At 48.6% G+C, this 22,908-nt stretch overlaps 1 protein-coding gene across 1 annotated transcript in view; it reads right to left on the bottom strand.

Annotated features, from left to right (window-relative positions):
- The window catches only part of MLLT6 (MLLT6, PHD finger containing), a 110,533-nt gene that overhangs the window by 18,583 nt on the left and 69,042 nt on the right, over positions 1-22,908 (bottom strand). Inside the window, exons 9-12 of the mRNA XM_056863308.1 lie at positions 17,677-17,851; positions 10,049-10,651; positions 2,532-2,716; positions 1,181-1,298 (exon numbers count right to left, since the gene is read on the bottom strand). Of these exons, the coding sequence (XP_056719286.1) occupies positions 1,181-1,298; positions 2,532-2,716; positions 10,049-10,651; positions 17,677-17,851 (1,081 nt within the window). The remainder of the gene's footprint in view (positions 1-1,180; positions 1,299-2,531; positions 2,717-10,048; positions 10,652-17,676; positions 17,852-22,908) is intronic.

Below are 22,908 nucleotides of genomic sequence, written 5' to 3'. Positions count from 1 at the left end.
TTGCTTCCATGATAGTTCTGGCACCCACAGTCCCTATGGGTATAAGCTGAAATGAGCCAGGTCTCTCCGGCATTATACTCCCAAGATCTCACAACATGTGACTCAAACCCCTTGCAAACACCATTCCTCTGATTTGCACAAGCTGGGTTGTCCTAAGCTCTCAATATCTGCACAGCTATACCCCCACATTGCCTTAAATATTTGAAATTATCGTCCCTTAAAGAACATGCTGTCAAGTCACAACCAATGTTTCGTCTGGAGAAGAGGAGGTTGAGAGGGGATATGATTGCTCTCTTTAAGTATTTGAAGGGCTGTCACTTAGAGGAGGTCAGGGAGCAGTTCCTGTTGGCAGCAGAGGATAGGACTTGCAGTAATGGGGAGGAAAGGTACCGGCTAGATATTAGGAAAAAAACTTTTACAGTAAGAGTTGTCCTATAGTGGAATCACCTACCTAGGGAGGTGGTGAGCTCCCCCTCCCTGGCAGTCTTTAAGCAGAGGCTGGACAAGCACTTGTCAGGGATGCTCTAGGCTGATCCTGCATTAAACAAGGGGTTGGACTAGATGGCCTGTTTGACCCCTTCCAACTCTATGATTCCATGGCAACCCCATCCATGAGGAGTTCCAGGCAAGAGACAAACAGAGGGGGTTTGCCATAACCTTCCTCTTCGTCATAACCCCAGTCTTCTGTGGGTAAAACCTCCCCGAAAAACTGGAAAGACACAGCCACCGCCAATCTCAAGAAACGTTGTGCTCCCACCTGCCACCAGATGGCAGCCTAGCACAGTTACTGCCTCCTGTCAAATCTGCAGCGCCTCTCTGGATTTCATTGCACATGCCCGCGGCCCCTTGTATTCATTTTCCCAGGAGCCTCAGGCAGTGTTTCTCATGCTTGGGTGCTGTACATATGTGCCAAACTGCCTGGCCTATAGTTAGACACGTAAATGCAAATATATTAATATTGTAAAGGGCTTTTTTTTGCTGTTAAACAAAAAGTAAGGGAGCACACTGGAAAATATTTTTTTCTGTAACTTGTTCATTTCCATACACCTTGTCAGCAATAAATAGACGGGGGCAAGAACGCTGCAGAGAAAGGACAGGATAAGCATGCTGACAGAACACCCTTGAATCTTTTGAGGGATAATTTCTAATCAGAGTTCAGGCAACTTTCTGATTCGCGTACCTGTCCGGTTATTTTCTGTTTGGTTCAGCAAGGGGTTGATGGACAGCCCAGAGGTGAGGGGGCTTCCAAAAATGTGTGAGGAGGGGAGGCTGAATGTAGATCCCGCCAGCGAGAACACCTGTGGGAATAGACAAGGAAGAAGGGGGGGGGAATCACCAGCTTGTTTTAAGAGACATCTTTTCCAACTATCCCAATATACCTTAGACAAGCATTTGGGTGGGGGGAGGGGGAAGGTAGTGGGTGTACTGCATCTGGACCCCCACTTTAGAGACCTCCCCTAACATTTGGTTCGGTTGGGCTGTCAGTTGTCTTTAAAAAAAAAATGCAGCACTTTTCTCCCTATAGAAAACCCCGGGCAAAATTGACCTCTGCTCTTTTTCGAGGAAAACAACAAACAAAGGAAAGTGTGTGTGTGTGTGTTGCTGTCAAGTCACTTATGGTGACCCCCGTAGGGTTTTGAAGGCAAGAGACATTCGGGAGGTGGTTTGCCATTTCCTGCCTCCGTGTCAGGCCCCTGATATTCCTCAGAGGTCTCCCATCCAGATACTTGCCAGGGTCGAGGCTGAGTGTGTGTGACTGGACCAAGGTCACCCAGCAAGTTTCCATGGCAGAGTGGGTAGACTGTCCTGACCTGGATGGCCCAGGCTAGCCTGATCTCGTCAGATCCCAGACATTAAGCAGGGTTGGTCCTGGCAAGTACTTGGAGGGGAGACACCAAGGAATATCCGGGTCACTATGCAGAGGAAGGCAATTGGCAGTCCTCCTCTGTAAGTCTCTTGCCTTGAAAGCCCTACTGGGTTGCCATAAGTCAGCTGCGACTTGACAGCACTTTACACATACACACGCACACACACACAGTTAGACATCAGATTAAGAGGGAGCGACATTTTGTTGTATGTTGCATTTGTTATATTTATTAACTTGGTATTTTTAGAATTTGAATGTAGACGTAATGTATTTTTTTAAGGTTTTGAACACATGAACACATGAAGCTGCCTTATACTGAATCAGACCCTTGGTCCATCAAAGGCAGTATTGTCTACTCAGACCAGCAGCAGCTCTCCAGGGTCTCAGGCAGAGGTCTTTCACATCACCTACCTGCCTAGTCCCTTTAACTGGAGATGCCGGGGATTGAACCTAGGACCTTCTGCATGCCAAGCAGAGGCTCTACCACTGAGCCACAGCCCTGCCCCATTTTTATATGTATGTTATTAAATTTTGCTGTTACCCTCCCTGAGCCTGGCCTTGGCCAGGGATTGAAGGCGGGAAAGAAACTGAACAAACAAACAAACAAACAATTTAACCTGGATTAACAATAGCTAGCAATGGCAGTGAAGCTGGAAGTACTTACCTGGGTTGTGGAGACAGAGGAAGAGGAGGCTGCTGGGATGGTGCTGGCGAAGGGAGAGCAGGTGAGCTGGGAGAGGGACGAAGTGCCTTGGTGAGCCAGAAGGCTGGAGGAGAGGGGGGTGCTGCAGACAGTCCGGAGCACCCCACCCCCGTGCGAAATGGGGTCCTTGTTGCTCGTGTAGATCCCTGCGTGAAGACATCAAAGCAGAGCTTGAGGGGCAGCCGGAGCCCAAGGAAAGGACGTCTCTGTTGTGCCCCAGCACCCGCTCAAAATGATCATATGCCCAGTGTGGTGTAGTGGTTAAGAGCGATGGTTTGGAGCCGTGGACTCTGATCTGGAGAACCGGGTTTGATTCCCCACTCATCCACAGGAGCGGCAGAGGCTAATCTGGTGAACTGAATTTGTTTCCCCGCTCCCCCACGTGAAGCCAGCCGGGTGACCTTGGGTTAGTCACACTCTCTCAGCCCCACCTACCTCACAGAGTCTGTTTTGGGGAGAGGAAGGGAAGGTGATTGTAAGCCGGTTTGATTTTCCCTTAAGAGGTAGAGAAAGTTGGCATATAAAAAGCAACACTTCTTCTTCTTCTCTACCTTATCATCCTCCCTAAACAAGGTATGCCAGTTACAGCCCCATTTTACAGAGAGAGCTGAGGCAAAAGCTTCCCCTGGTTTAGAGCCCAAGCAAACTTCTGTTTCTTGCATGTTACGTGGGGTCCAAACGCTGCATCCTTCCTTTCGAACATGACATACTGATGCTAGAGAAGGTTCTTTTTTCCTCCCAGCTGTGTTCAGTGGCATTTGAAGTGTTGCTGGAATATGCACAACCTCACTGGACAGTACCCAGTGACAAGTTCCAGTTCACCAAAAAATGACCGAATACACTGCTTGATGTACACACATCCTCAAGAGCCCGGCATGCAACAGAAGGTGAGACATGGAAGCCACATTCTAGTATACAAGGAATAAATAAACTTACAGGGAGATCCACTATACTAGAAGGGCTTTTATACATTTTTTACTGTTTAGTATGACACAATTATATTATTAGGATGTGTGCTAAATTATAACTCTATGACTGACCACTGAGGAAGGCCTTCTCAGGCCGAAACGCGTTTGGTCCTTTTTGGATCCTACTTTGGTCAATGTAAGATTGTACATCGCAGGTGTTTATGTTTGTATATATTGAATGTGAAAGTCTTGCCTATGCTAGAGGCCTTGTGTTTTTAACTTGATCGTGCACCTTATGAAAATTTATATATTTGTAATTTTAGCATTTTTCAGCTCAACCTCTTCGGTTTGGAATCAGCATTTTGGTTGAGTTCTATTTGGTTCCCCCCACCCCCCGCTCTTTTCTTGTTGTTTTTGAAGCGCCAAGAGTTCTTCTTCCAGTGCCTCTAAAAGCGAACAGATGTAATATTTTTATATAGCAGTGAGGCTGATCTAGAAGCACCTTCCCTCTGTTCAGCGCTTACGTCCTTTTCCTCTCCACCAGCCAAAAAGGGTTCTGAAAGGCTGAAGTGGGAGACAGTGGTGCACAGCACTGATTGGCTGGTGCCTGTGATGTCCCCAAGCCCCCCCCCCTCTCCAAACCCAGTATGGTTTGAGGTTTTAAGAAAAAGCCTCTCTCCTCCTTTCTAATTACAAGGCAGCAAACATCTGATGCTTCAGAACATTAAAAAAGGGGGAACGTGCACACTGAGCTGGCATTAGATGCACCGCAAGATGTGCCGATAATTTCAGTTGTGAAGGCCGGGCAAATGAAGGCTCGCTACAAAGCTGAAAAATTTACTGTAAGCTTTGGAAGGGGGAGGATGAAACTGGTTAACCTGAAGGGGAAATGTTATGAAATTCCTCACCGGTTTCTCACACACGCCTGTCAACCGGTCTTCAGGCAAAATGAAACTGGTGCGAAGTGTGGGGGGGAGGGGGCGGGCAGGGGATCTACAGTGAACTCGCAGAAGGAAAAGTAACATGCAATACCGCTGCCCATCACCATCCTGCTTAATTTTATGTCTGAGGCCAATCTGAGAGATAGTGACTTAGATGAAAAGAGAGGTCCACCATCAAATCTGTAGCTAAACAATTGCATGGCGATGTTAAAGCATACTGCGTGGATGGAATTCCTAGTTCTTCCCGTTCTCTAACCTGTTCTCCACCTCCCCAGTTTGTGATTTGGAACTTATTACATGCAAAGTTTGTCTACGAACGTTGCCCCTCCAGAAGAATAAAACAAAAGATTCCATCCCCAAAGAATGGAGTGGATCCCTTGGGTTGGATCCCACAAAAGGTTTCCATGTGTGCAACTGTTCTCACTCATGCGGAAGCCCTACAACTACTCCTAGATTACTGCTTGCGCTAAATTAATGTGACCACATCCCTGCTATCTTTTCCATGCTACATGAACATGATCATATCCCTGCTATCTTTTCCATGGGCGCAAGACACCGTGCGAAAGCCAATGTTGTGTAATGGATAAAATATCAGACTATGATCCGGAAGACTCAAATTCAAATCCCTCCTCCGCCATGGAAACTCACTGGGTGACCTTGGGCTGGTCACTCTCTCAGTCTAATCTGTCTTGCAGGGTAGCTGTGAGGATAATATGGAGAGAACCATGTGATCTCATTTGGGTTCTCATTGGGGAGAAAGGCAAGGTGTAAATAAAACACAGAGAGCCAGCCTGGTGAAGTGGTTAAGATGCTGGGCTAGGACCTAGGAAACCCAGGTTCGAATTCCCACTTGCGCTGTGGAAGCTTGCTGGATGACCCTGGGCCAATCACACACTCTCAGCCCTGACCCTGACTAGTATTTGGATGGGAGACCTCCAAGGAATACCAGGGGCGTGACGCAGAGGCAGGCAATGGCAAACCACCTCCAAATGTCTCTTGCCTTGAAAACCCTACGGGGCAGCCACAAGTCACTTGTGACTTGATGGCCAAAAAGAAGAAGGTGAAACAAGGACACAGCATAAGAGATTTCTGCTGATACAATTTCAAAAGCAAATTAAATACAATCATGCAAAGAAGAAGAGTTGGTTTTTATATGCCGACTTTCTCCACCACTTAAGGAAGAATCAGACTGGCTTACAATCACCTTCCTTCCCTTCCCTTCCCCACAACAGACACTCTGTGAGGTAGGTGGGGCTGAGACAGCTCTAAGAGAACTGTGACTAGCCCAAGATCATCCAGCTGGCTTCATGTGGACGAGTGAGGAAACAAATCCAGTTCACCAAATTAGCCTCCGCTGCTCATGTGGAGGAGTGGGGAATCAAACCCAGTTCTCCAGATCAGACTCCACCACTCCACCCCATCGCTCTTTACCACTACACCACGCTGGCTACACCAAAGCTACCTGTTGCACATTCTGTACATTACAACTATTGTCAACCACCCGGTGCATTTTTAATGTATTGACTTCATTTTGACCCCACCTCTCTCTTCAATGAGGACCCAAAGCGGCTTATATCATTCTCTTCTCCTCCGCTTGGGTAGTGCATCCCTTGAAATTATCTTGCTCCTTCCTCCATTGTGTTTGCCTCATCTCACCAGCATTTAGATGTCTTAGATCAACAACAAATACTCGCCAAGGGATTTGCACCCCACACATCCATGCCAGCAATGCCAAGACGGCAAATAAACATGCTAAACAACAACAACAACAACAATAATTACAGAGCAAACAGAGAAAGTATAGAGGGGGAAATGAGCAGGTAATGAATATTTTTTGGTATTTTCAAATACCCCCAAGTAGATCCTGACACTTGACGAGGCCTCACTGCATGTGCACATCTGTAGATGTACACTTCAGGCATGTTTTGTGTGTCCACCTAAACTGTTAATGTGCGAATGCAACCCGGTGCGTGTGTTTGCAAACATGTCTATCAAATGGGTTCGCTCATGGGGGGAGCCGGACCTAGCTGTGGTATGTAATCCTTCAACGTCTGTGAAAATGGGCAAAAACCTCTGGCCTGGGTTCTTGGGTAAACCCACCACACATGAAAAATCTCTTTGTACACATTAGCAGGAGCCAAGAAAGAGAGGGCCCTGACCTGGATGGCCCAGGCTAGCCTGATTTGGTCAGATCTCAGAAGCTAAGCAGGGACAGGCCTGGTTCAGATTCAGATTTGTTAATACGGCTAATGCCATTAAAACATACATAGCAGTTCATAGAATCATAGAGTTGGAAGGAACCACCAGGGTCATCTAGTCCAACCCCCTGCACAATGCAGGAAATTCACAACTACCTTCCCCCCCCCAACACACCCCAGTGACCCCTACTCTATACCCAGAAGACGGCCAAGATGCCCTTCCTGCCATCATCTGCTTAAGGTCATAGAATCAGCATTGCTGACAGATGGCCATCCAGCTTCTGCTTAAAAACCACCAGGGAAGCAGAGCTTACCACCTCCTGAGGAAGCCTGTTCCACTGAGGAACCTCTCTAACTATTAGAAAATTTCTTCTTGCAGGATAAAAGTGAAAAAAAGAGAAGAATAAAATAAAACAGAATCTAAAACTATATAATATACAATTCTTAGATAGTTTAATCAGTTTTAAAGTCCTCAGGTTAAGGTCGGCCCTGGTTAGTAATTGGACGGGAGACCACCAAGGAAGTCCAGGGTCACTATGCACAGGCAGGCAATGGCAATCCATCTCTGTTAGTCTCTTCCCTTGAATCCCCTACAGGGTCCCCCATAAGTAGGCTGTGACTTGACAGCACTTTACACACACACACACACACAGACACACACACACAAGAAAGAGAGGGGGAGAAAAGAAATGTACTGCCCGAGGCTGCGATTACGGGAGGCATGCGGTTTGTAGTGGCTCCTCCCTGGAAAATAATTACATCCTGGATTCTCTCTTTCTCTCTTCCTCGGTTCCTTCCCTGCCCCTAAGCCATTTCAGCAAAAGGCAGCTGTCACCAGGAAACCGAGCAAAGCCAAACGACATCCACACCCACTGGTAGCCTGCCCTATCTCTCTCCCTGACCTCGATAGCAACGTCTGCAAACAAGCTGGCAGAGAGATAGGTGAAACAGCTGCCCCGTGACGCCCTTCAGTTTCCTTCCCCTTGACTTTTTTTTGCCAAGGCTGCTTCAACACAGCTAGGTCTTTTATGCATGGCTGTTTCCCTCGCGGTCACCCCTCTGATGACTTTGGGGCTTTGTTTTGATTAAGCATGCCGTTTCCGACTGTCAGAGGTTGTCGCGCTCTCCCCCTGCATTTGCCCGCGTTTTCAGAGACCTTTTTTATCTCGAATTTGGAAACGCGGGAAAAAAACCCGGGGAAATGCAGGGGGAAAGCGAGGCGACCTCTGACGGTCGGAAATGGCACACATAATCAAAACTAAGACCCGAAGTCGTTGGAGGGGTGACCGCCAGGGAAACAGCTATGCATAAAAGACCCTAGTTTCTTGAGTTTTTTTTTAAAAATAGGACAGCTTCACCGTATTCTGAGGTTTTCTGGCCAGTTACTCCACTGCCAACATTCCCACTGCTCAGAGTTTCCAAAGCAGTTCTGACCAGGTTCCAACATGGAATGGGATCACCACCCATGACCGAGGTTCTTGCCCTGCGATTCTGCCACATGGTGAGATGTTCAGAAGAACTCTTGACCACAGCCAAGCCATGTCACCCAGCAGAAAACAGTAATGTAAATTAGCCCACGGCTGTACAAAGTTGATAATTGGGGGTTTTATCCGGCAATCCTTCAAGAGTGTGTGGTACTGAGAACAGAATTCTGCTCCCTGAACAGGAAAGCCTGCTTTAAAAGCAAGTTTATTTTAAAAACCCATAAATAATACTGATTTACAAAAAAATTTGCATAACTTTTCTACTGAAACTAAGGATGCTGAGAATTCCATGATGAACACGTTCAGCAGGCAAATGTACCTTTTTCTTGACCTTTGAGCCAACCCTCGGAGTGAATCATAATCACTTATTCATCTCAGACCTATTTGCATGCTTAGCAACCAACTCACTTCATGCTAAGGAAGACAGAAAAGGCTGCCATGATCAGGAGGGTCAACGTGGAATGGGGGCAAACAGAGACGAGCAACAAACAGCACAGATACTGTCTGAAAACATAACTCAGTGACAGTGCAGAACTCCGGACAGGCAGGACACCTTCCCCAACACTTGAGTTACAGAAAAACAAACATTTTTTGTTATGTAAGGATACGCTCATGTCTCCACATACAGAAGGCTCTTGCTAATGGTGCCAAAAAGTGCCCTCCCTGTTCCCAGAAATCCTGCTCAATCCCTTTCTGTCTTCAGAGACTGGTGGCACAAATATAATTTCTGTGGCCTGCTGAGGTTTGCTGACTCGTGCACTCACACTGGAAATCACATTTGTGCTTCGCAAAGCACACAGCACGCCACTGTGCCAAAAGAAGAAGTGAAACCGGAAGACGACCTTATCTCTGCACTTTTGAGCTTATCTCCGCAGTCACCGAAGCAGAGGTCGGCCACTTTTTATCACTAAGACGTCAACATTCAGAGATCATCAAAGAGCCAGCCAAAAAAAAAAAAACCATTTGCACAACTGAAAAGGTACAACTCAACAGTACTGATCATTGACAGGTTGATTAGAGAGCCAGCGTGGTGTAGTGGTTAAGAGAGGCGGACTCCAGTCCGGAGAACTGGGTTCGGTACCCTGCTCCTCCACATGAAGCCTGTTGGGCGACCTTGGGCTAGTCACTGTTCTCTCAGAACTCTCTCAGCCCCATCTACCTCACAAGGTGTCTGATGTGGGGAGAGGAAGGTGATCGTAAGCCGCTTTGAGACTCCTTAATGGTAGAGAAAAACGGGGTATAAAAACCAACTCTTCTTCTTCATAATCCATAAAGTTTCCACAGCTCAAATGCTGCTTGTTGTGAGTCCTTTACTAGGAAGTCGCACATATGAGGTCTCAGACTAATAAATATACACAATAGCACTCTGTGCAGTAAGTTGAGAACACTGTTTAATTTATTTGATGTATATCCCTCCTTTTCACAGTGAAGAAGAAAAAGATGATGATGTTCCAGTGGGTTTTCCATAAGTTGGCTGTGACTTGACAGCAAAAAGCAACAACAAAAACCGAGGACTGACTGACTCACTGACCATGTGCTCCACTTGGTGTGTATGTTTGAAGAAGAGGTGGTTTTTATACCCTGCTTTTTTCTACCTTTAAGGAGTTTCCAAGTGGCTTACAATCACCTCCCCCCCCCACAACAGACACCTTGTGAGGTAGGTGGGGCTGAGAGAGTTCTGAGAGGACTGTGACTAGCCCAAGGTGGGAGGAGTAGGGAATTGAACCCAGTTCTCCAGATAAGAGTCTACCGCTCTTAACCACTATGCCACGCTGGCACCCAGCGTTTCAAAGCTGGGCCCGTACTCTAGCTAAAGAGCCCACTGTGACGGCGCCCCAAAATACTCCTTTTGCGTTACAAACTGGAAGATGAAATCCTCAAGGTGCGGAGCTCCACACTGGATGCCAAACCCACAAAATACGCAGGGCCCCTCCCACCTGTACCTACCCGATCCCAGAAGTGGGGATTCCAGACTGATGCTTGGAAGGCTTGCTGCATGGCTGAAGGACCGCGAGGATCCACCGATGCTGGAGCTGACCAGAGAACCCCCGGAGAAGGGAGAAGAGGAGGTCGCCGTGGACCCAACCAGCTGGGCGCCTGGGCTTTCCTTGTTCTTGCTGCCTTTGGGCCGCCCTGGGCCGTGCTTGCTTTTCTTACTGGCCTTGTGCTTCTTCTCCTTCAAGACTTCCCCCTCTTCCATGTTGAGGGACGGCATCCGCTTGTGGACGCTGCCGCCGCCTCCCGCAGGGCTGACAATCGGGTTCGAGGCCTTGTAGTCCACGGGAGAAGCGTCGCGGCCCCTCTGCTGGCTGACGGCCGTGGTGGAGAAGCGCATGATGGAGCCAAAGCCTGAGAATATCACTTTCTGCTCGAAGATGTCGCCTTTCTGCCCTTCGTACGACGGGGAGCAGTGGGCTGAGGAGGAGGAGGAGGAGGCGGGCTTGCGGTATTTCTCTTCCTCGGGCGGCGGAGGCTGCTGCGGTGGCGGCTGCTCAAGCTTGGGGAAGGTCACAAAGTCCTGGGAGAAGGGCAAGGAGCCGCACGAAGTACCTGCAAAGGGGGAATGGAGGGAAATCCTGAACCTTGCGGCAGAGATGGAGACGGGACAGCAATCACTTGTTTCAGATTAGTCAATGTTATTAATGACTTGTGTGGGGCTGGCAGAGCCTCGTGGCACACAGTGGGAAGCTGCTGCACTGCAGTCAAAGCTCTGCTTGTGACCTGAGGTCGCACCCGACGGAAGTCACATGAACACGGGAAGCTGCCTTCCACTGAGTCAGACCCTTGGGTCCATCAAAGTCAGAATTGTCTACTCAGACCGGCAGCGGCTCTCCAGGGTCTCGGGCAGAGGTCTTTCACATCACCTACTTGCCTAGTCCCTTTAACTGGAGATGCCGAGGATTGAACCGGGGAACTTCTGCATGCCAAGCAAATGCTCTACTGCTGAGCCAGGGCCCCTCCCGAGAACATAAATAAAGCCATGAACATGCGAAGCTGCCTTATACTGATCAGATCCTTGGTCCATCAAAGTCAGTATTGTCTGAGTAGACCGGCAGCGGCTCTCCAGGGTCTCAGGCAGGGGTCTTTCACATCACCTACTTGCCTAGTCCCACTGGAGGTGCCGGGGATTGAACCTGGGACCTTCTGCATGCCAGGCGGATGCTCTACCACTGAGCCACAACCCCTTCCCAGTTCCCTTGTCAGGTTCAAGATTCTGTTCCGATCTTTATATCCCACCCTTCCTCCAAGGAGTTCAGGATAGCATACTTCACCCTCCACCATTTTATCCCTACAACAACCCTGCAAAGTAGGTTAGGCACACTGGCCCAGGGTCACCCATTGAGCCTCACGGCTAGGGTTGCCAGTATCAGTATCGGAAGGCAACATCACATGAACACATAAAACTGCCTTATACTGAATCAGACTCTTGGTCCATCAAAGTCAGTATTGTCTACTCAGACTGGCAGCGGCCCTCCAGGGTCTCAGGCAGGGGTCTTTCATGTCACCTACTTGCCTAGTCCCTTTAACTGGAGATGCTGGGGATTGAACCTGGGACTTTCTGAATGCCAAGCAGATGCTCCACCACTGAGCCGCGGTTTCAGGTAGCCAGCTCAGCCTTCCAGTCTTCCAATGATGGTGAAATGAGCACCCAGCTTGCTGGGGGCAAAAGTGTAGACAACTGGGGAAGGAAATGGCAAACCACCCTGTAAACATGGTCTGCCTAGTACACATCAGGATGTGACCCTACTTTTACAGGGCTGGTGTCGCTGTAGGAGACAATGGTACCTCCCTGCTGAGGGCTTAGTCTACCCCAGGGGTCCCTAACCTTTTTGAACCTGAAGGCACATTTGGAATTCTGATATGGCATGGTTGGTGCAGGCTCAAAATGGCTGCAACAAGGGGCAGAGTCAGCTGCAAAGCTGCTGCGGCAACTTACATGCAGTTATACTATGCAGAGTTTTAAACCCATTTGACTAGCTCAAATGTTCATGCAGCTATTTTTGTTGTTGTATTGAACTATTGTTGTTTCAATGATGTTTTAATTTTGTAATACTGGTCAAGGACCGCAATAAATTATAATGAAAAATGCACTATGAAAATCCCTGGTGGCAACTACTGCCAAAGCAAAGTTTCTAAAAATCCAATGAAATCTCCAATGGCCAATCAGAAGCCTTGCTGCACAAAAACCACGCCCAGCCCCACCCACTTTCTTCAAGCACATGGTGAGCACCAAAAAAGGTACTGGCGGGCACCATGGTGCCCACAGTTACCACGTTGGGGACCCCTGGTCTCCCCGCACACAACACAGAAGGTACAAAGAAAGTGGAGGGGAAAAGAATAATTCAGATCGATAAAAACTCGGACGCGATTCTCGGTCGCCAGATGGTTGGCAGAGATTGCTGTTGAGAAGTTCAAGCCCGCCTCGTCTGTCAAGCTTTTGGTTTTACTGCTTAATTCCTCAACATCCCCCCTCCTGCATACTCACATGAAACCTGTGTCACCACGTGACCACATTCCTTCCCTGTGACTCTCGCCTTTGAGGGGAGAAAATACACGGGAGGATGAAAAACCACATCCATAAAGCCCCTTCCCTAAATGCTCAGAATGCTCCACATACGCAAAACTCACTTCTTATCCCCATTTGACAGGAGAAGCTGCCTAAGGTCAGAGTCAGACTGTTGTAGTGGTTACAGCAGTGGTTCCCAAAGTGGGCAGAACTACCCCCTGGGGGACGGTGGGATTACGTAGGGGGACACTAAGAGGCAAGGGGGCAGCAGGGGGACACTAGAAATGGGCCCCTTCAACTGTGTTGTTAACTAATTTGCAATAGATCAAGCTATGGCACCATGCTGGCAAATTCGGTGGAAACTATCAGAATTTCCCTCCACACTTTGAAGAAGTTCAATTAATTGTTACTGTTTTGAAATTTTATTATTATCATCATTATTATTATCTTCTTTGATGAGTCATGCAAACCCCTATTTTGAATAATGCTTTTTATAGGATAGGGTAGGGGGCACTAGGGTTGAGTATGTGGAGCCAAGGGGGCCCTGGCCCGAAAGGTTTGGGAACCATTAGGTTAGAATGTCAGATTAGACCTCCCTGTTTGCCTTGGCAGCAAAGAAAATAAGATCCAACGTAGCTGCTAAGAGACTCAATCCTATGAGCTGATTTTAAATGGCTGATAGCTCTTACTGGTTTACCGGAATTTTGTTGCAATTTTGAGCTGACATTATTTTGCATTTTACTAATTTAGCTAACATAGTTTTGCATTTTACTAATTTAGAATATTTTCCTTTTTTATTATGTATATTTATAACAATTAAAGGTAACTGTTGACATGTTTGTAATGGCCTATGGTTACATGCAAATAAAACTCGTTCAAGATTAAAATTTGACAGACCGAGGTTCAAATCCCCACTCGGCCATGGAAGCTCTGCTGGGTGACCTTGCTCTCAGCCTAGAAGAAGAAGAGCTGGTTTTTATATGCCGATCTTCTCTACCTTTTAAGGAGAATCAAACCAGCTTACAATCACCTTCCCTTCCCCTCCCCACAACAGGCACCTTGTGAGATAGGTGGGGCTGAGAGAGCTCTAAGAGAACTGTAACTAACCCAAGGTCACCCAGCAGGCTTCATGGGGAGGAGTGGGGAATAGAACCCAGGTCACCAGATTAGAGTCCACTGCTCTTAGCCACTATGCTATGCTGGCTCTCAGGTTTTTGTGAGGATAAAACGAGCACAACATAAGCTGCTTTGGGTCCTCACTGGTAAGAAAGGTGGAGTATAAATGAAGTAAATACATAAATAAATACCGTATATACTCGTGTATAAGCCGAGTTTTTCAGCCCAAAAAAAGGGCTGAAAAAGCCGGCCTCGGCTTATACATGGGTCAATACGGTAGAAGGGGGAAGGAGGGAGGAGGGAGGGGGGAACTTACCGCCGCCGCCGAGCCACCGCCATTTTCTCCCGCCGGGAGGGGTCTTGGGCAGCCTCTCTGCAGCCGCAGAGAGACTGCCCTGCCCCCCCGGCCCCCGCCACCATTTTCCACCGCTGGGAGGGGCCCTGGGCAGCCTCTCTGCAGCCGCAGGGAAGCTGCCCTGGCCCCCCCGGCCCCCGCCGCCATTTCCCCCCGCCGGGAGGGGCCCTGGGCAGCCTCTCTGCAGCCGCAGGGAAGCTGCCCTGGCCCCCCCGGCCCCCGCCGCCATTTCCCCCCGCCGGGAGGGGCCCTGGGCAGCCTCTCTGCAGCCGCAGGAAGGCTGCCCCGGCCCTCCCCGGCCCCCGCCGCATTTTCCCCGCCGGGAGGGGCCATGGGAGGCCCCTGCCCGTTGCGCCGCTATCGCCCACGCGCCTGGGCGCCTTCCCCGGGCCGGCAGCGGCCTGGAGGGGCCTCCTGCCGGCCCAGGAAGGACGCGCCGCCGCCGCTTCGCCGCCTCTCCAGGTAAGTAGTGGGTTCAGGGGCTTTTCCCCCTCCCCCCCTTGGATGGCACTGGGGTCGGGGTGGGTCGGGAGGGCCTGGGAGGCGGCGGGAGGGCGACCTGGGGCAGGGGTCCTGCGCTCTAAAATGGCGGCTGCCATTTTAGAGCGCAGCATTGCGGGTAAAGGAAATTTTTTATTGCCTCTCGGCTTATACGCGGGTCAATAAGAAATTCCCTTTTCTGGCCTCTAATTTGGGGGGTCGGCTTATACTCGGGTCGGCTTATACCCGAGTATATACGGTAGGTCACCAAGAGGGGGTGGAAGGGGTTCAATGCACAGCTTTGCAAGCAAAAAGTCCCAGATTCTGTCTCTAGCTAGGAAGGTAAGGCCAGGCTCTGCCTGCCAGTATCGGTAGGTGGTTCTCAGCTAGATGAGCCAACAACTCACTCTAGGGCGTCTTCAGGAGTTCGAAGAAGAAGAAGAAGGAGGAGGAGGAGGGTTGGTTTTTATATGCCAACTTTCTCCACCACTTAAGGAAGAATCAAACCAGCTTACAATCACCTTCCCTTCCCCTCCCTGCAACAGACACCCTGTGAGGAAGGTGGGCCTGAGAGAATTCACAGAGAACTGTGACTAGCCCAAGGCCACACAGCTGGCTTCGTGTGTAGGAGTGGGGAAACAAATCCAGTTCACCAGATTAGCCTCACTGCTCATGTGGAGGAGTGGGGAATCAAACCCGGTTCTCCAGATCAGAGTCCACTGCTCCAAACCACTGCTCTTAACCACCACACCATGCTGGCTCTCCATAGGAGTGAACCCATAATAGATAAAGCCTTGACCTGGCTTCTTCCTAGCTCACAGTTCTCGCTCTTGACCAGTCTGCTTTTACAACCCAAATTGGAGCGGGGGGGAGGCAGGAATAAATTTTCTTTTTGAAAATATATCACAGCTAAACAATGGAGAAGCGGTGGTACAAATATACCTTTAGAGCAGGGCTATATACACCTACATATTTAAAAAATAAGTCAAAGCTGTGTGTAGGCAAGCCTCCTCCATAAACCATGTCGATCTACTTAACTTTGCATAATCTAGGCTGATCCGGCTAGGCACTTCAGCGCTGCCCTCCTCCCTGCCTTTCTAATGCTACATGGCACTGCCATCCGCTTTGAATTTTATGTGATGATTTAGTGAACTTGTTTGCTTCCTCTCCTGAGACCTGTTTGAAAAAGGTAAAACAAAACGAGGGTTGGGCAATGTGACAAACAGGCGGTTTTCAGTTGTGCATATGTTCCTCACATCTAACGTGTTCGACAGTTCTGTCTCTGGGTCGGATAAAAGAACAATTAGTTTTCAGTAATGGGAAATTAAAAGATTTAAAACAAATATGCAAATGTTTGCTATGCCAGGATGCCTGAAGCATAATAGACTGTATTTGGTTTGCTTGTTTTGTTTCTTTGGTAGAGCTTATTTGATAAACTTCTACCACTTTCCTTTCTACTGCATCGCAGTGAAGTGGAAGTCAACAAAATCACACAATACTTGTGAGTGCCACTGCACCAAGTCAACTTGCTGGCTTTCTGCTTGTTCGCAATTCTACTTGAAAGCAAGAATTGTCTTAGCCCTTTATCCATTATAAAATCTTAACCTTAGACGCAGGGTTTGATTATTAAAATAAAAACTACTGGTTAGTCTAATACAAATCTGAGGTTATCTCTCTATTCCAGAGTAAACATTGGTTTAAAGACTTCAACAAACACATCAGTAAATACTGTATTTAAATTAAAATTAGTAATTTGAATGTGTGTAATTATTTTAGAACCTGTCAAAACCAAATAACCCTGCAAAACGGATACAGCCCACCCTATACTATTTAAATATTTGCTGTTTTATTTTATATAAATTATTTTGCTGAATTCACAAATAGAATTTGATTTAAGAAGGGGGGAAAAATCCAACACGCAAAAAGCAGCATAACAATATTTTTTAAATCGTTCTCAGCCTTAGGGACTAGAAACTCGGGGGGGGGGGTGTTAGTCCTAAAATTAAATCTTGATGCAGGATACTGAGAGCGCCAGCGAGACCTAATGGACAGAGTGGACACGGATGTGGGAGACCCAGGTTCAAATCTCCACTCAGTCATGGCAGCTCACTGAGTGACTTTGGAAGAGTCACTCTCTTTCTGTCTAAACTACCTCCCAGGGTTGTTGTTGTGAGGACGAAATGGAGGTGGGGTAGAGGGTAGTGTAAGCTATTTGGGGTCTCCTTTGGGGAGAAAAGAAGGGTATAAATAAATACATATTACAGGTACGCAGGCACCAGAGGCAAGCTGGAAAGACACAGCTACACCAAAGTGGAAAAGAATTGTGTAGGGCACCAAAGAATTGTGTAGGGCATCCTGTGCTTTCCTTTGCAACCATGAGGGCTAGAGTCTTAAAAAGGTAAAGGTCCCCTGTGCAAGCACCGAGTCATTCCTGACCCATGGGGTGACGACACATCCTGACATTTTCTAAGCAGACTTTGTTTATGGGGTGGTTTGCCAGTGCCTTCCCCAGTCATCTTCCCTTTACCCCCAGCAAGCTGGGTACTCATTTTATCGACCTTGGAAGGATGGAAGGCTGAGTCGGCTACCTGAAACCAACTTCCGTTGGGATCGAACTCAGGTCGTGAGCAGAGCTTGGACTGCAGTACTGCAGCTTACCACTCTGTGCCACGAGTCCTAAGCTTCTGCAAAATATAACCCAATGCTAAAAAAAGACCCTGGGATATTGGCCTAGTATGCACCACTGGCCCTCTGTGGGAGCCAGCATGGTGTGGTGGTTAAGAGCGGCAGTTTGGAGTGGTGGACTCTGATCTGGAGAACCAGGTTCGATTCCCCACTCCTCCACATGAGCAGTGGAGGCTAATCTGGTGAACTGGGTTGGTTTCCCCACTCCTCCACAATAAGACAGCTGGGTGACCCTTGGACTAGTCACAGTTCTATTAAGAGCTCTCTCAGTCCCACCTACCTCCCAAGGTGTCTGTTGTGGGGAGGGGAAGGGAAGGAGATTGTGAGCAGGTTTGATTCTTCCTTAAGTGGTAGAGAAAGTCGGCATAGAAAAACCAACTCTTCTTCTTCTTCTGTCCCTACCATCTCTCCCACTCCCTCCCCAACCTTTACCTGCAGATGGGAATGTGCTACTAGAAGAGGATGAGCTGAATCCAGTAGAGCTTTTCCCACTTCCTGACTTCTTGGCCTTGTGGCTTGTGCCATGGCTGGAAGATTTTTTGCCTTTCACCTCTGACCTGATGACCTCGGCAGTCTCTTTACTGCCCTCGTGGCTGTTGGTGGAGCTCTGCGGAAGAGAACAGAAAACAAAAACGAGAATGGGCCTGTTAGCATCAACTTACATATATCCTACCTATTAGGTGTAAGATCTTAACTGGTGAGAGCCAGTGTGGCATAGTGGTTAGAGGTTTGGACTAGGGTCTTGGAGACCCAGGTTCGAATCCCCACTCTGCCATGGAAACTTGCTGGGTGTCCTTGGGCCAGTCACACACTCTCAAGCCTAACCTAGGGTTGTAGTAGAGGAAAGGAGAATTGATGTAAGCTGCTTTGGGTCCCCACTGGGGAGAAAGATCGGGTATAAATGAAATACACAATGAATCATTAATGGAACATGCAACCATCAGGAACCAGCGAGTTCAAACCCTGAAAATCCTCACTCAGCAGTCCTATAATCTTTTGCCCACAGGAAGCTGTCCGCAGCCCAACCCCCTTATTTGACTATGGTCATTTGCACAAGAGTACTTTCACTCACGTTTGCCCCCAGTTTGTCTCAGTTGTTTCTTAGAGTGATGCATGAGTTTCCCCTCCATTAGAGATGACCTCGCTGCCAGCCCTCACAAATCCTGGATCTTCCCGTTACCGTTAACCCGATTCTTCCCTCTCCCCTGAGCTCAGCCCAGATGAAATGCCCAGATGAAATCCCCGTGCATAAGGCAAAGTACGGGACATGCAAGCTTAGTGTTAGCTCACAGCCAATTAAAAAGCAGCATGTCCAGAGGCAGGGACTCAAATACTTCCAGCTTCCTGGGAGCTCTTTCTGGGAGCTTTTTAAAACCCAGGCTTGGATTTCTCCCCCGCTCCTTTTCAGACTGCTCCATTTTTTGTTTTTAAAATGCTTTTTTATGCGGCATTTGGGTTTGGAGGGGAGGGAACTTTTCTCTCACTACAGCCAAAAATAAAAGTTGAGGGCAGAAGGAAAAGAGGAAGACCCAACAAGAGATGGATTGACTCAATAAAGGAAGCCACAACCCTCAATTTACAAGATCTGAGCAAGGCTGTCAAAGATAGGACATTTTGGAGGACTTTGATTCATAGGGTCGCCATGAGTCGGAAGCGACTTGACGGCACTTAACACACACAGCCAATTACAAAGCAACATTTCAAGTATTCAAATACTTCCTGATTTGAGCTTGGAGACTGCTGGTGTATAGACTCCCAACAGGAAAGTGTGGGTCCAGTGATCAACGAACCTCAGGTAAAACTCCTATGCATAAATGACCTAGGAGCCACATAATCACGAATCCTGCTCACTCTTGGGTCCTTTATGCATGGGTATTTGGACTCATGTTCGCCCATGGACTGTCTCGGTTGTTCCTTGGAGTTATGCATGAGTTTCCCATCCATTAGAGATGACCTCGTGCTCAGCCCTTGCAAATCCCGGGTCTTCCAGTTCCTGTTATACCCCGATTCTTCGATCTCTTCTGAGATCAGCCTGGGTGAAATCTCCATACATAAACCATAGTGCGGGACAGGGGAGCTGGGGGGTGGGGGTTGATGTTTTTCTCACAGTAAGCACTACAGCTAATTACAAAGCAGCATTTCCAGGGGCGGGGACTCAAATGCTTCCTGCTTTTTGTCTCCCACACGGAGTTCTGTTTTCTAAACAGACATTGTCACATGAAAATGGGCTTTAAGACGATGCTTGGTTTCCACACACCCCCCCATTCCTTTTAAAGAGCTACGTTAGTTTTTAAAACGGCACTTAGGTTTCTGCCAGGGGAGAGGGGAAGTGGCCGTTGTTCTCACAGCAAGCAATACAGCCTATTACAAAGCAGCGTTTTCAAGGGGCGGGGACTCATTCTTCTAGATCTGAGCTGGTGAATTTGCTGGTGCCTAGCAACTTTGGATTCGCAACAGAAAAATGTTGGTCGAGCGAGCATCAAACCCCAGGTAAAACTCCCATACATAAATGTCCTTGGACACACAGTGACCTCTGTCTGGGCCAAGGTTGTCTTGGTGGATCACTGACAACTCTGCTGCCCCCTTGCCTCCAGGTCATCACAAGTCTGGAAAGACCCACCATTGGGTGCAAAGTCAGAAAACTAAAATTAATGCCTGCGTTAGATTCATATCAGCGTTCAGAGGTAAGGGGAGGGAATAAGAGATGCACAACCAGCACCATGTCGTTCCAATGAATATGTGAGCACTTTTTAGCCAGGATGGGCGGTGACCCCACCTGGGCAAATGCTCTTGAGAGATCCACCTTAACGAAAAGGATAAACATTCACCCTCTTCCCACAACTCAGCGGACGATGCAAACAGATTGATACCTGGATAAAAACTCACTCTATTTCTTTGGCTCTACTCAATAAAGCCAACACCGTACAACAGCTGGGAGCCTCCCAATCCATTCCAGATGTGCCGGAGGTGCGTGGGAGAGGGGTGACAATCCAAAGCAGGAGGCCCTTGGCCTTCTTCTGGCCATGTAACTCCCGGGATGTTGAACTTAAGCCCTGCTGATTTATGAACTCGGAGATACCCGGGACAATCCATGGGAGTTTCCTCATCTGCCAAACTGAGGGGAAGCAGAAAGAGAGGGAGGAGAGAGGCTGGGATGGCAGGAGGTCATTGTTGGCTCAAGGGAAAAGTAGACAGGTAGAGAGGGACTGGTATTCCAAACCGGGTTCTGCCAGTATTCGGGCCTTACTAACTACACTTCAGAAAGACAAGATCTGGGGATGTCCTTTTCCTTGCCTACCCCTCTCCTCCCTGATCTATTTGGACACAGGTGAACAGAGAGAGGGAGGGGACGCCCCCCATAAGCCACATCAAAAGCCTTCTTTTCAGTGCACTGGGCCAAGAGGCGAATAATAATATATTAATCCTTTGAAGGGGGAAACTAATGCAGCAAATTAATCTCAAGTGGAAAATTCCTCACATTTGCAAAAAAAAGGGACGCATTGAAGTGGAGAGATCCAGATGTTTTAGGGGATTATTACCAAGACGTTCAGGCTTTCTGATTTAAATTTAAACAAAGGAGACTTATGCATGGGGGCGAGGGGGGGATGCCATCGTTTTTGGAGAGAGGAGTCTCCTCTCTGACGGCAGAAACAGAAATCTCAGCCATTCCTCCTGCATGGAAAAAATCATAGAATCGTAGAGCTGAAAGGGGCCATACAGGCCATCTAGTTCACCCCGCTGCTCAATGCAGGATCAGACTAAAGCATCCCTGCCCCAGTTAGTACCTTCCTTAGACCACTAAGGAAGTCCAGAATCGCTACACAGAGGCAGGCACTGGCAAACCACCTCTGTACGTCTCTTGCCTTGAAAACTCCATAAGGGGTCACCATAGGCTGGCTGTGACCTGGTGGCGCTTTCCATCACCAGATATATTACTATAGTGACAGAACAATGATGATGAAGAAGAAGAGTTGGTTTTTATATGGTGACTTTCTCTACCACATAAGGAAGAATCAAACCGGCTTACAGTCACCTTCCCTTCCCCTCCCCATAACAGGCACCCTGTGAGGGGTGTGGGGCTGAGAGAGCTCTAAGAGAGCCCAAGGTCACCCAGCTGGCTTCATGTGGAGGAGTGGAGAAACCGACCTGGTTCACCAGATTAGCGTCCGCCAGTCATGTGGACGTTCTCCAGATCAGAGTCCACCGCTCCAAACCACCACTCTTAACCACAACACCATGCTGGCTCTAATACCAATTAAAAAAAGGTAAAGGTCCCCTGTGCAAGCACTGGGTCATTCCTGACCCTTGGGGTGACGTCACATCTCAACGTTTCCTAGGCAGACTGTATTTACGGGGTGGTTTGCCAGTACCTTCCCCAGTCATCTTCCCTTTACCCCCAGCAAGCTGGGGACTCATTTTACCGACCTTGGAAGGATGGAAGGCTGAGTCAACCTTGAGCCGGCTACCTGCAACCGACTTCCATCGGGATCAAACTCAGGTCGTGAGCAGAGCTTTTGACTGCAGCCACGGGGCTCCTTTGTAATACCAATTAATACAAACTAAAAAAAAAGAAAGATGGCAAAAAGCCTTTTGGTAGGGAAGGGGCAGACAGTGGGAGACAAGAGATGGGGTGGGGGAAGAATGGGGAACCACTCCCTGTGGGTGCTCTGTTGAAGCACTGGGCATGCAAGGGGGAATCTTCTCCCTGTGGAAGCAGCCGTGGTCAGCAATCTTTAGTGTGCAAACAGACCATCCAGGAGAGCTTCTGGAGGAGTAATGAATGCACAACAGCACGGAACCACAAATGACCCCCTGGAAAAGATGTACCTGTCTCTGGCCGCCTGAACTCGGCTCCTGTGTGGGGAGACAAGCTCTACCTCGCAACGCTGTGCTCTGGGCTTGCGGGATGCGCCGAGACAAGAAATGATGCCTGCCAGAGGAGGAAGCCAGCTGGGGTGGGGTGGGGGAGCAGCGGGAGAAAACCACTGCCGGCCTTGGATGAGCCTAGTACTAACTGATGAGGGGGGGGGGGAGAGAACAATAAACAATCAAATCCCAAGGAAAGAGCTCTCTTCACGCAAACAAGCTAACAAAAGCCACTGGAAGAAGAGAGTGGCTTATGGGAAGGGAGGTTCTATTTGTCCCGGCTGCAAATCACAAGCCAAACAAAACCCCGTACAGCAAATACCATGCTCATAAACCCAAATGACTGCAAATATCTCGGGAGATGACCATGGACCAGACCCTGCCCCCTGGAAATGCAGAAGCATTTCTGCCCCAAGAAGGTCCCCCACCCTTTCGGGAGGAACTGTGGCTCAGTGGTAGAGCATCTGCTTAGCGTGCAGAAGGTCCCAGGTTCAATCCCCGGCATCTCCAGTTAAAGGGACTAGGCAAGAAGGTGATGCAAAAGACCTCTGCCTGAGACCCTGGAGAGCTGCTGCTGGTCTGAGTAAACAATGCTAACTTTGATGGACCAAGGGTCTGATTCAGTATAAGGCAACTTCACATGTTCACTCCTGCAGTCCATAGTGATACAGCCTGGTTTGTCACCTCAATGAGAACTAGTTCCATGCTTGCACATTTGCTGCGGACCAGATGCCGTTGACTCCCCCTGCCCCGGTTTGAGACTTTTCTTTCCATTCTAGCAAGGCAGCAGAACGTCGG

This window comes from Euleptes europaea, chromosome 18 (assembly GCF_029931775.1).
Source record: "Euleptes europaea isolate rEulEur1 chromosome 18, rEulEur1.hap1, whole genome shotgun sequence".
Taxonomy (NCBI): domain Eukaryota; kingdom Metazoa; phylum Chordata; class Lepidosauria; order Squamata; family Sphaerodactylidae; genus Euleptes; species Euleptes europaea.
Note: the sequence above shows the minus strand (reverse complement) of the source record. Positions and strands in the feature narration are given on the sequence as shown.